The sequence below is a fragment of the Leptonychotes weddellii genome, chromosome 14 (genome assembly GCF_054177405.1).
Source record: "Leptonychotes weddellii isolate Sample4059 chromosome 14, ASM5417740v2, whole genome shotgun sequence".
Taxonomy (NCBI): Eukaryota; Metazoa; Chordata; class Mammalia; order Carnivora; family Phocidae; genus Leptonychotes; species Leptonychotes weddellii.
The window spans coordinates 77634154-77647037 of NC_138382.1; the positions used below are offsets into that span (position 1 = coordinate 77634154).

General features: G+C 55.0%; 2 protein-coding genes across 2 annotated transcripts in view; one reads left to right on the plus strand and one right to left on the minus strand.

Moving 5' to 3' along the window:
- SURF1 (SURF1 cytochrome c oxidase assembly factor) overlaps positions 1-12884 on the minus strand; it is an 82999-nt gene that overhangs the window by 21632 nt on the left and 48483 nt on the right. The window lies entirely within an intron of this gene.
- The window catches only part of STKLD1 (serine/threonine kinase like domain containing 1), a gene marked incomplete at its 5' end in the record, with an annotated part of 20742 nt that continues 7858 nt past the window's right edge, over positions 1-12884 (plus strand). The window contains 10 exons of the mRNA XM_081802662.1: positions 1-108; positions 1321-1407; positions 4110-4154; positions 5488-5562; positions 7035-7136; positions 9205-9275; positions 10113-10228; positions 11299-11417; positions 11891-12054; positions 12619-12749. Of these exons, the coding sequence (XP_081658788.1) occupies positions 1-108; positions 1321-1407; positions 4110-4154; positions 5488-5562; positions 7035-7136; positions 9205-9275; positions 10113-10228; positions 11299-11417; positions 11891-12054; positions 12619-12749 (1018 nt within the window). The remainder of the gene's footprint in view (positions 109-1320; positions 1408-4109; positions 4155-5487; positions 5563-7034; positions 7137-9204; positions 9276-10112; positions 10229-11298; positions 11418-11890; positions 12055-12618; positions 12750-12884) is intronic.

The window sequence follows — 12884 nt, forward strand, 5'->3', positions numbered from 1 at the left end:
TCAGCCGAGGGTCCGCGCGCCGGCGAGGGCTGGGGGCGCACCCCTAGCGCCCTGCGGAGGGAGAGGAGGCTGGGAGTCTCCCCTGGAGACACTATGGAGAAGTACCAGGTGCCAAGTTGTTCCCTGGCGGGGAGGCAGGGGCGACGAGAACCGGCCGGTTTGGGGCGAGCCAGGAACCTGGACCTCCTGCCACCTCCCTAAACCCCTACTGGATTACCGGTCACAGCTCCTGGAGAGGTGGCCGATGGCCAGGTGCCACCCCGGGCCAGGGTCTGCCTCCAGCGTGTAGGGGACCTCCAAAGGTGCTCCAAAGGTGACTCCAAAGGAGTCAGCCAGTGGTAAAGGAGATGAGTTTCTGGGGGCCAGAGAGTTTTAAAGGTAAAGTTACCTTTTCAGGAAAAAAACAATAGACTCCACCTGAGATACGAGTGTGTTTTACTGCTCAACCTGCTGCTTAAGAGGGCCTAGGCATGTGCCTTCTTGGACTGGCATAAGCTGCTCAGGACGTTGTCCCCCAAATTCCCTAAGCAGGATTCAGGCCACCCATTAAAGGGGCTGGGTTACAGAATCCAAGACTTCCCTGGACTCTCAGGGTCCCTAGATTCAGGGTTCCATCTCCTACATCCACTCCTCTGTGTCTTGCCAGGCCTCTTCCATCCCCTGACAGATGTAATCCCAGCGTCCGCCCCACCCCGCGGCCCTTGGCCACCCCACACAGAGTTCTGACATGGCAGCCCTCTCTCTGCAGGTTGGGCTCAAAGCATGGGCTCCCGAGTCAGACCCCAGAGTTCCAGCCCAATCCAGGCCATTTCACTTTTTAGCACTCTAGCCTCAGACACAAGGACCTTGCTCCCTGTGCTTCAGTTTCCTCCGGAGTAAACATGGAGACAGCAATAGAGCTGCTCACAGATGGTGGCTGTAAAGTGCTTGGCCCAGGACCAGGCCACACATGGCTGTGACTATGCCCCAATTATGGGCCAGTTAGTTTTTTGGTTTGGATGCCCAGTTGGGAGGTGGCTAGAGAGAGTGAATAAAGCTCTGCCCCAGGGGGGTGCTCGCTCTTGGATGCCCACTGGTCTGTGCTGCAGATTGGAGAAGCGGTATAGGGTGGTGGAAAGAGCTCCAGAAGGGGCCCCAGAGAGACAGGCTCAGGTTCCTCAGCCTTCTGGGCATTTCCTTCTCTGCAAAATGTGGTGGAGACGCTCACTGTGCCAGCCTGCAGGAGAAGTTGGGGCAGGAAAGGTGTCCGGGGCTGAGCATACTTTGAAAAGTGAAAAGCCGTGTGCATTTCCTGAAAGCTTCTCTTTCTCTTGCTGGTAGATTTTGGGCCAGATGAGTCCTGGGGCCTTGGGGGTGAACGTGGTGGTGGAGGAAACAGAAAACAAAGTCAAGCACGTGATAAAGCAGGTAAGAGGTGGCTCCTGGGCGGGTGGTTCCCCCAGACACCTGCTCATCCTCCCGATGTTAGAGAAAGGCCTCCCGACGTGACAGTTCTGCTGTCTCCACTGCTCTTCCAGCAGTCACAGAGGCAAATCCCGTCGAGAGTAGACATGGGGGTGGCCTGAGGCCCCTCGGGCTTCCCGGCACACCTGACTCTCTCGCCTGGCTGGAGAAGGAATAGGCTCATTTTTACTTTACAACTGCAACCACACCTACCATGTATTCAGCAGGTGCTTCGTGCCAGGCTCATCTCATTCCATCTCCCGCCAACCCTGGGAAGCAGGAACCAGGGCCCTGCTCTACAGCCAAGGATAGGGAGGCTTGGGGGGGCTGCAGACTTGCCAACGTCACACAGCGCCCAGGAACACTTGAATTCAGGCTTCCTCACTGGGGCCACCTTTTTACCAAAGGGGAGCCAGGACTGGGGTGCAGGAGGGGTGGGCAGGGCCTTGCCCAAGATCACACAAGGTTAAGGGCAGGACATCAGGCCCTGGGCCTTTCCACCACCTCCTCACCAGAGCTGGCATGGCAGGGTGGGATACGGACCTGCAGGGATGAGTGCTTCGTGTGTCCGAGTCAGGGTGGTCCAGTTGAACAGAGGGTGTAGGGGAAGAGAGCTGCGCTAGGAGAGTCTCTGGACCCCCTCGTGGCGCATGGTGGTGGCTGGGATACCATGGATTGGGGTTGACTGTGCACATGGAGGAGCCTCGTTGGCATCAGCTGCTGGGGCCACCTCTGCTCAGCCAGGCCTCCTGCCTGTGGAGCAGCTCAGCAGCCTCTCCCCGAGGAGGCCGGGCCTGGAGTCCTTACCTTCTTCCCGCTCCACTGCGGGCTGGTGGTGGGGCTGGCCTGTTGTCTCGTGGGCCGGTGGGGCCGGAGCCCACTGCCTTCTGGGCAGTCGAGGAGCTTTTTAAAAAGCCAGTCAGTCTTTCTTTTTTTAAAAACTGGAGGTGGGGTTCAGGTAGGGATTTGTGTCTCCTTCTAGTCTTTTCTCTAAGCCTGTATAAACTTTGTTTTGGCAAGAATGCCATGGAGCTCGATAACGGACCTTTTCGCACTTGGTGTATTACAAACACCATTTCATGCCACGGACACAACTTCTTTCTCTCTTGGCTCTGGTGGCCGTGTGACCCCATCTGCTCCCTGTGCTGTAACTGACCCAACCGCCCCTGTGTACGATTAGCACAAAGCCTGTTCTTGATTTTTCACTCTGTATAATCAACTCTGATAAGCAACTTTTTTGAGGATCCATGATATCCTTGGAATAAATTCCTAGGGGTGGGGCTTCTAGGTCAAAAGATGTGACATTTTGCAGGCTTTCAGTATGTTTTGGCCAGATTCACCTGTAAGCATGAATCCTGGCACAGGAGGAAGGGAAGACAGACAGACTCACTCTGCTGCTGTATCTGGGGTCTGTAAGGATCTGGGAATAAGCCACTGCCTCTGCATTTTTATCTGCGATCACCCCCAATTACAAGAGTTCGACATTTGGAACCCTTATGAGCAGAAGCTCTGGGTGAGGGGCTGGTATTAGACGCAGTGATAATATGCACCTGCAGTCTTTGCCACCAAGTATGTCAGAGACTTGAAGCTTGATGCTGCCCTTCCCACCAATCACCCTTTTCCTCTCCATGCATTCCCCCACTGCCCCACATTCAGTGACAGGGACAGTCTTCCCAATTCGGATAAGGAATGAAGTGGTGAGGTCGATACATTGCCAACCAGAGCAGAGCTGTTTGGCTCTAGGGGCAACACATTATTTTCTTCCCTGCTTTCAAGATGGTCTGAGAGTGGATCCTCTAATGATTGGTTAGAGTTTATATTATGCTATCCCAAACTTATCCTTGCAACAGGAGCAAAGATGTTCTCATTGCTCAGAGCATTTTTGGGTCCCTGGCTTAGGAATATCTCCAGACCTCATGTGGCACCATGTGGTAGAAGCCCGGTACCCCTGTGAATAATGATGGTGGTGTTGGTGGAGAAGGTGGTGATCGTGGTGATGTTGGTGATGGTGATAGTGATTGATGATGGTGGTGGTGGTGATGGTGGTGATGATTATGGTGATGATGACGGTGGTGATAAAGATGGTGGTGGTGATGATGGTGATGGTGATGTTGATGATGGTGATGAGATGGTGATGGTGACAGTGGTGATGATGGTGATGGTGATGGTGAAGATGATGTTGATGATTGTGATGGTGATGAAAATGGTGGTGATGGTGGTGATGATGGTGGTGGTAATGATGGTGATGATGATGATGATGGTGGTGATGGTGATGATGGTGATGATGACGGTGGTGATGAAGATGGTGATGATGGTGATGGTGGTGATGATGGTGGTGGTGAAGGTGGTGATGGTGGTGATGTTGGTGATGGTGATAGTGATTGATGGTGGTGATGGTGGTGATGATGATGGTGATGGTGGTGATGATGGTGGTGGTGAAGGTGGTGATGGTGGTGATGTTGGTGATGGTGGTGATGGTGATGATGGTGATGATATTGATGATGGTGATGATGACGGTGGTGATGAAGATGGTGATGGTGTTGGTGGTCATGGTGGTGGTGGTCATGGTGGTGATGATGATGATGATGGTGATGACGGTGATGATGGTGGTGGTGATGATGGGCTGGCTACACAGTTACTGAGTTCATGCTCTTGTACCCCTACAGGTGGAATGTATTGATGAGCATCAGGCCAACGAGGCCCTGGAAGAGGTAATTCTTTGGGTGGTTCCCTCTCTAGAGGACGTGATGCAGAACACACAGAGACTGTTCTGTCCTCTCCTGTGGAATGACTGGATAGAAGCCTCGGCGGGGACATGGAGGGTCAGAACCAGTTCTTGCCCTATGCTGTGAAGCCAGAAACCCCCAGGTCATGAAGGGAGTCTGTGCCCAAAACATTCATTTCTAAATCCAGGTACAGATAACTTAGAATATATGTTCTCAGAGGAGATAAAGTTTCAGTGTTGGCCAGAGCCCTAGGCTAATCTACCAAGAACCATCTTTTAAAATATTGTTCCTTCAATTATAAAAACGTTAGTTACAGTAGAAAATGTGAGAACTACAGAATCGTTTTAACAAAGAAAACATATATTCTTTTACATTCCTTCAATTGGCCAGTCAGAACCAACAAGAACATCCTGATTTATAATAACAGCAATGACAGCCACGTGCACTTGGACTCGCTGGACAAAGGCTCTGAGCAGTTTTTCTTTGCTTCTCTTGAATCTTCCATGAAGCAAACGTGTCCCTCCTAGTTAATGGTTACTTGGTTGCCTTCTTCCTGGAACCCCCGGCTCCTGAGCTTTGCCAGCAAAGAGCTGTCTGATCCACAGTGTGACTGCCGCACAGCGAAGGACCCCGGCCACATCCTGGCAAAGTGGAGAGACTGTGGGAGACCCTCCCACAGCCCCCACCCCATCACAGCTGTGCACATCCCTGTTCCCTTCCCCAGCCCACGAGGTGACCTCCTCTCGCAGCCGGCCTGACACCACCAGCGGCTGTCCATGTGGCTCCTGGTGGCCGCGGCAGCCACTGCTGCAGCCCGGCTGTGTGGGTCCACCAAGCACCTTCAGCCGGGAGCGGGGCCCTGGGGCCTCGAGTGTGCACCACCCAGGAGGCGAGCTGGGCGCACGTACAACAGTGTCCCACTTCCCTTTGGCCACACCACCGTCTCCAGCTACCCCTGACTGTGCTTTCTTTCCTCTGCATCAGGCACTTGGCCTGCACCAGCTCACGTTAGCCCTCCTGACTCCCCTGTGAGGCAGATACCACTGTTACTGCCATTTTCCGATGAGGCTTGAGGCTCAGAGAGGTTGAGGAGCCTCTCCTCAGCCACAGCACAGCCAGCAGCACGTGCGGGAGAGACGGGACCCACACCGGGCTGCCTGGCTCCAAAGCACAAGGCTGCACCCCCTTCCTTGTGCCCACTCCCCAGCCCTATTCCGAGCTGGAGTTTGTGCCTGTGTTGGGCGACGTGACACAGAAGCACTCGCTGAGAAGCAGTGTTTCTGGAACGTCTCCACTCCCTCTGCTCTTCTCCCTGCAGCTGATGCCTCTGCTGAAGCTCCAGCACCCCCACATCTCCATATACCAGGAGCTCTTCATCATATGGAACAGTGAGGTGGGTTGGAGTCGACACCTGCAGGCTCAGCTGCCATGCCGTGGCTGCAGGAACAAGCAAGCTGAGCACAGAGCACCCCAACGCCATTGTAACCCCCTGAGCTGCAGTGGCAGTGACTCCAAGTTGCCCCTGACTCAGCACTTCCTGGGGGCCCTGTGGGGGCTCTCTGGGCATCATCTCATAGGAGCCCCCAAGAGTTTTAGCACAGGAGGGGTTGGTATACAACCTAAGGAAGAAATAGAAGCTAAGAGAAACAAGTTCGTCCTGGTTGCCTACCCAGTCCGTGGCCCAGCTCCTGAGCTCATCCTGCAGCCAAAGGCTCAGTGAGTCTGCCCTCTGAAGGTGGAGCTTTTGACTTCCCTGGAAGGAGCAGGCGTTAGGAAGCCGGTCCCTGCTTTTCCCCCTTACTTGGCGTCCAACTGTCCGGGGCCTCTGGACCTTTGACTTTTGTGGCTCCTGCAGTTTACTGACTAGCTGCATGGTCATCCTCAGACCCGGGGAGATCTGCGGGGTTGGAAGTACCAGTCTCATTTCCCTGGGGCTCAGAGAGGTTAAGGAGCTCCCCAAGACCACACAGCTAGTAACAGCTGAGTGGGAAAAAAACAAAACAAAACAAAACAAAACACACAGCTAAGTGGGATTCAGATCAGGGTCTTGTAAGCCCCCAAGCCCTATACTTCAGCCCATAGGCTACAGGACTTCTTGTCTTTACAGGGATCCAGAATCTTGCAAATTATTCCAAATGGGACTGAGGTGGAAGGGGAGGTTGAGCAGGGGTGGGGCGGGGGGCCTGGAGGTGAAGGGAGGCTGCAAGGCTGCTTGGTGAGTGTCAGACCATAATTGGACCTCCACATTAGGGTCCTCATCTGGGGTGGACAGCCAAGGGTTTGAGCAGGAGTGGAGGGTCCCCTCATACATGTGCCCCCTGTCCAGCTGGGCCGTAAGAACAGCCTGCACCCCATAACACTCTCAAGGACACAGAAAAGCCAAGAGGACATTTCACTGTGGAAGGAAAAGCAGGGTCCTCTGAGAGCCCTGAGCTAAGGCCCCTGACCCGGTCTGCTGGAATCCCATTCGGGGCAGGCTCCTCCAAGGGAGGAAATGGACCGAAGCTAAGCCCTAGAGAATAAATAGTTACCCTGGGAAGAGGCGGGATCCCAGGCACAGGGGTCTGTGTGTGCCATGGCCAGAAGGCCTGGGCCACTTTCAGAAAAGTCCAGGGGGCTTTGCGCAGACGGAGGAGCCAGGGCGGAGGGGGAGGGGAGGATAGATGAGGCTGGAGGCGTGAGCAGGAGCTGCCTGTGAGGGGCTCTTACCCCACCTCTGACAGTGTTCCTACAGCCACTGGGCCGCTGCGGATGGAGGCCCAGTGGAGGGAGGCACTGGGGCAGGGAATCTCGCAGAGGCGCCCAGGCCTGGGCTTCTGGGGGCCAGGACCGTGGCATCTGGCTAAGGCCTCGTGTCCCCATCAGATCTCCTCTCTGTTCCTCTGCCTGGTGATGGAGCACAACAATGAGAGCTTCCAGAAGGTCATTGAGAAGAAGAGGGAGACAAGGACAATCATTGACTCTGAAGTAAGACAGACTCTGTAGGACACACCAGGCCTGGGGATCGCCTGGGCCTTGTGATGTCACAGGCTCAATCAGGGGGCAAAGGGGCAGAGGGGAGGGCAGACGCTACTGGAGTCTGGCCCGATTTTTTCTTACGTTTATGAGTGGAGGTGTTTGCAGGGTGTAATGTGCATAAGTCTTAAGTGCACAGCTCGGTGCATTGTACACAGGCAGACACTCACATAACCTTCCACCCATCGAGATGCAGAACGCTCCTGGAGCTCCAGAAGTCCCGGCCGTGCCCACGGTTGGACTTCTGTCCCCAGGGATCCTTCTGCCTGCCCTGAAGTCCCCCGTAATGGACTCACGCAGCATGTTGCTGTTTGTGTTTGGTTTCTTAACGTCGTGAGTGGATCAGGAAATCGTCTGTGTCATGGCTAGGTGCTGCCCCGTTGTGTGGCCCCATCGGTCTGTGCATAGCCTAGTGCTGTGACCCTGTAGGGTGTTTCCAGTTTGGGGCTGTTGCCATGAACGCTACTGGGTGTGCTTACCAGTGGACCTAAACACTCATCCTTTCTGGACGAACCCCTGGGCGTGCAGTTGTTGATTGTAGAGCAGGTTTAGTAGATATTCCAGCATCCACGATGGTTTGGTTGATTTGGGGTTACTCCCAGCAAAAGGTGTACGCCTTCCAGTTCCTACTTTCTGGCCAACACTTCAGTCTTTTTCATTTTTATTAAAAATTGCATTTTAATTTGAGTTATTAGTAATCACAGGGAGTGCTTTTTAGCCATTTGGATTTTGTGCCTGTTCAAGTTTTTTGTCCATTTAAACATTGGGGTTGTTTGTCTTTTCTTATTGATCTGTAGGTGTTCTTTACGTATTGTGGATATGGGCATCCAGAGTGTCTTCTCCCTGTCTGTGGTTTGCCAATGCACTTTCTTAACCATGTCTTTTGATGAACAGAAGTTTTTGGGGTTTTTTTAAGATTTCATTTGTTTGAGAGAGAGAGAGCACAAGCAGGGGGTGAGGGGCAGAGGGAGAAGGAGAAGCAGGCTCCCCACTGAGCAGGGAGCCCGATGTGGGACTCGATCGCAGGACCCTGGGATCATGACCTGAGCCAAAGTCAGACACTTCACCGACTGAGCCACCCGGGCGTCCCCAGAAGTTCTTAATTGTAATGAAGTGAGTTTATCAATGCTTCTTTTATTGTTAGCACCTTTGAGCCTGTGTGAGAGCCTGTCCTGCCCCAAGGTCATGAAGATATTTTCCTGTTGTCTTTTGAGCTGGTTCATTTTTGCTTTCACATTACACCTATAATCCACCCCGAGTAAATTCTGCCTGCTTTTGTTCTGAGCACGCCTCTGCTCTGGGGCCTCTGGGCACCGTCCTGCTCCTGAGGGCTTCTGAGGGGCACGCAGCTTGTCTCCCAATGTGGACCTCGGGCGTAGGCTCTGGAGTGGGTTTCAAACTTTCTGTTAGTGGTGGAACCCTTTCAAGCACAGAATGTTCTCAGAAACCCAGCAAGGAAGGCAAAGCTACTCTAATCAAGGGGCGTGGGAGGATGGGTGGAAGGTGGAGTGGGAAGAAGCCCGGGGTCCTGTTCACTCAGCCCCTCTCTGACACCCCTGAGTAGAATCTAGGGTTCCTAGGAACCCGGTTTGAAAATCACTGCCCTGGAGACTAGATGGATCTCGTTTCTGCCATACAGTTGTTTCCAGAACGTTCTTTATCAGAGCTCTTTTCCTTCTAATGACATAGAGAGACAAGCCCCAGAGTAGGCAATAAAGGCTTCAATATCTCTGATACCCACAAGGGGTGGGGCCCAGGCTGGAGTATCTCCGGTGTGGAGACAGGAGTGTGGGGTCTAGAAACAAGAACGTTGCCCTGGCTGGCCTGGCTGTCCTGAGGCAGAAATCTCTTGCACTGGCTCTGAGCTCTTCTGTAGCTTTGGGCTCATCTTCAGAAGCAAGGAGAGAACATTCCATGATCTCGCTGGCTGCTTCGAGGGGTCGCTGACCTGCCTAAGCCAGCTGCCGGGAGAACACCCCCCCACCCCCGCCAATCCTGGCATCTCTCACTCTTTCCCCAGTGGTTGCAGAACATGCTGGGCCAGGTGTTGGACGCTCTGGAATACCTCCACCAACTGGACATCATCCACAGGTGACCGCGGGTGGCCAGGCTGCTGCAGGAGAAAGGGCACGGAGTCCCCTTGGGCAGGACCGGGGGAGAGAGGTGCGGCCAGGGTCAGCACAGCCAGGATAAGTGTGGGCACCTTTCCAGGGCCCCTCCCGGGCTCACAGAGAATGCTACCCCCTCCACGTCACCTGCAGTGATTCACCCAGCTTCAGGAGTGGACGCTGACCGGGGCAGGCTGGTTCTAAAGTGCAGGGCGAGCAGCCAGATAACAGCACTAGGAAGGAAGCGATTAGGCTGCGCGCCGTGGCCTCTGGTCGGGTGGCGGGGCTGAGCTTTAGCCCCGCGAGTGGCAGGGCTCCAGCATGCAGTCTGCAGGGGCTGGGAATGGCTGCAGACTGGGTCGGTATCGGATCTAAAGGAGGAGAGAACCATGTGGACCCCGCGTACAAAGAAAATGCTCACGATTTAGCGTAATTTAGCGTTAGCGTTCATGTCACTGAACATGACAAAATGGTTGAAAACCAGTCCCCAAAAACAAATGCATAGCTGAGATCTGGAAGGAGGTGAATAGATGTTAGCAGAAAAGCGGCAGAAGGATTGGGTGTTTTCTCACTTGTAGTTGGCTTGTGGTTTTGCAATTTAAAATAACTGAGTATATTTTATTTCTGTAGGAAACACTGTTTAAAAAGTGGGCTGCAAAGGGGGCATTTGTTGAGAGAAGGGCAGAACTGGGTGGGGCAGGGAGCAGGGCATGAGGTTCAGGGTGCTCTGGCCTCCACCCTGGGAGGATCGTGTGGCCCGCGGGTGGTGGGTGGAAAGGCGGCCATGCCCCCAGACAAAAGTCCCACCCCTTGGTTTCAGGAATCTCAAGCCCTCCAACATAGCCCTCGTCAGCAGCAACCACTGCAAATTACAGGACCTGAGCTCCCACGCACTGATGACAGACAAAGCCAAGTGGAACATCCGCGCAGAGGAAGGTGGCCGGGGTCTTCCCGGGCTGCAGGACAGCAGTGGCTGGGGCACAGTGGGGGAGGGGCCGCTCACCGGAGTGGGGTCGCTCCTGGAGTCCAGAGGACAGTGGCCCGAGCTGGAACAAGGCAACATCAAACCTCTCCTTGCTCAGAAGGTCCCCACAGACCCCTGTGGGCTTATGTGGGCTCCAAAGAGACCCCCTTGCCTTTGTTGTAACTGAGCAGAAGTACCACCATGCGGCGGGGGGGGGGGGGGGGGGAGGCGGTGCATGCGGGCAGGGTCCAAAAGACACCCAGAAAATGTAAACCTTCATGGAAGGAGAATGGGGGCTAGTGGATGCCATACACTGGTGAGAGCTGGAGTACTTTACTGAGTCCTGAAATTCACCAAGGAGATGGTAGACGTGGGGAGGAAGGGGAGATGGGTTCTCCTTCCTTTGAAAAGACAGCGGGGCAAAGGGAGCTGGGCTTCCAGCCTATACCAGCTGCCAGGGATGGAGAGGGTGACCACAGTTGAGAATTTCAGAGTCCTGCGTGCACAGAGGATAAATGGATGGGTGGACAGACAGGTGGATGGATAGGCAGATGGATGGATGGGTGAGTAGGTAAATCTGCTGGAGGTGTGGATGGCAGGGGTCCTGGAGTCCACCCTTACTCTTTGGCTGGGGAACGAAGGTCCAGAGAGGGAGGGGCTGCCTGAGGTCTATCAGGAACTAACAGACTGATGACCCTGCTCTTTTGGCTCCTTGTCTGGGGTTCCAGTTTAGAGACTAGGGTGGGGCAACTGAAATTTTGCCTCCAGATTCTGACCTTTAGAGGAGTGAGATGTTTAAAGAGGGTGGAAGTTTCAGCCTTCTTGGCACATGCCTCTTTCAAACCACATCTGCAGCCATATTGGGCACCCATGGGCCAGCCTGATTGGGCACGTGCCCAGGTGGCAGCCTCACTGACTGAAGACCAGGGCCCTCTTCCTTTCCCTCCATAGATAGCACCTCCCTACCCCCCTCCCTTTCTGAGCCGCTTGCTCCCCCAGGGAGCACAGGACTCATGCATCTGACACCTTCTCCTGCCAACAGACCCTTTTCAGAAGTCCTGGATGGCCCCCGAAGCCCTCAACTTCTCCTTCAGCCAGAAATCGGACATCTGGTCCCTGGGCTGCATCATTCTCGACATGGTCAGCTGCTCCTTCATAAATGTGAGCTGCCTTCTGCCTGCTCCTCCCTACCACACCCTGAACCCCACACCCCACATCCCCAGAAAGCCGGCCCTGCCGACCTTGGCTCAAAGGGGCACATTCTCCCCACCTGCATCCTCCTGCCTTGCTCTGTGCCTCCAAGGGGCTGTGTGGGGCATCCCCGCACTCAATATTTGGCCTTCAGGGCCCTGGCATGGTGATGACGATGACTGAGATATTCAAACCGCCCCAAACTCCCTGGGTGCTCACTGCCTCCTTATGGATGAGAAAAGCGAGTTCAGGTGCACCAGCGGGCCCATGGCGGGATGCAAGCCAAGGGAACTGGACCCTGGCGGGCCTGAATGCACCTCGGGACCCCAGGTGGCTGTGCAGGCTCAGGTCCCTAGTCTTCCCACCTCTGGCCCTCTTGCCGGCTCGCCCTGGGGCACGGTCAGGGCTGGGCCGATGGAGCAGTGCTGTCCGCGTCCCCTCAGAGAGCAGAAGCCATGCACCTGCGGAAGTCCATCCGGAGCGCACCTGACGGCCTCAAGAGCGTCCTGCAGACCATGGAGGAGAAGAAGATCCCCGATGTGGAAACCTTCCGTTCTCTTCTACCTTCGATGCTGCAGATCAACCCCTTGGAGCGAATAACAATCAGGTGAGCCGCTGTATCTTGACCTTTCCATGTATCTTTTGCCATCTCTCCACCGTCCTGCATACACAGCCACTCGGCGTTTTAATGCCACAGACGCGCCGACTCCTCCGTGGCGCGTGGGGCTTTCCCAAGCGTGGCCCATCCCAAACTGCTGTAGCGGCAGGCACACCTCTGAGCCCTGGAGCCGACGGAGCAGGCTTCTCCCTCAGGTGCAGAGGTCCCCGAGGACCAGGACCATGTTCTAATTGTAGTTTGTCTTAACAAGAGAAGGAAGAAAGGAACATAAAACAGTGAATCCGGCCTGGGTTCTATGCACCTTTATACGAACACGGTTGTCAAATCTGATTGTTCAATATATTTTATGGAGGAAGGGGCCCAGCCCCGTGCTCCCGCACCCCGGGGAGCAAGCCCAGTCCCCTCCTGGAGGTGGGACTGCTGGGAGAGGTGCTGCCAAATGGAATCCCAAACAGGAGGGTGGAGGTTGGGTGTCTGCCCGCCTCTCTGCGGGCAGGAGCCCCACAGAGAGCCCCGCAGGGGAGCCCAGCGTCCGTGTCGGCTCCCCTCCAGGGACGTGATCCACATCACCTTCGTGAGCAGCAACTTCCGGTCCTCCAGTGTTGCTCTGACCCTGCACCAGCAGGTGATCCCTGCCTTCATCGCCGACCGGCTGCTGGAAAGTAACGTCGCCAGTATTTTAGGTGATGGTGGGGGCCCAGAGGGGGAGGGAGCTGTTGTCTCAGCTCTGGGGGGGGGTGGTCAGTGCCTCCCCCTGCCACCCAGTCCCCTGGACTGCTCCTGACACAGGGCCAGGGGTTTGGAAGGCTTCAGGGCTC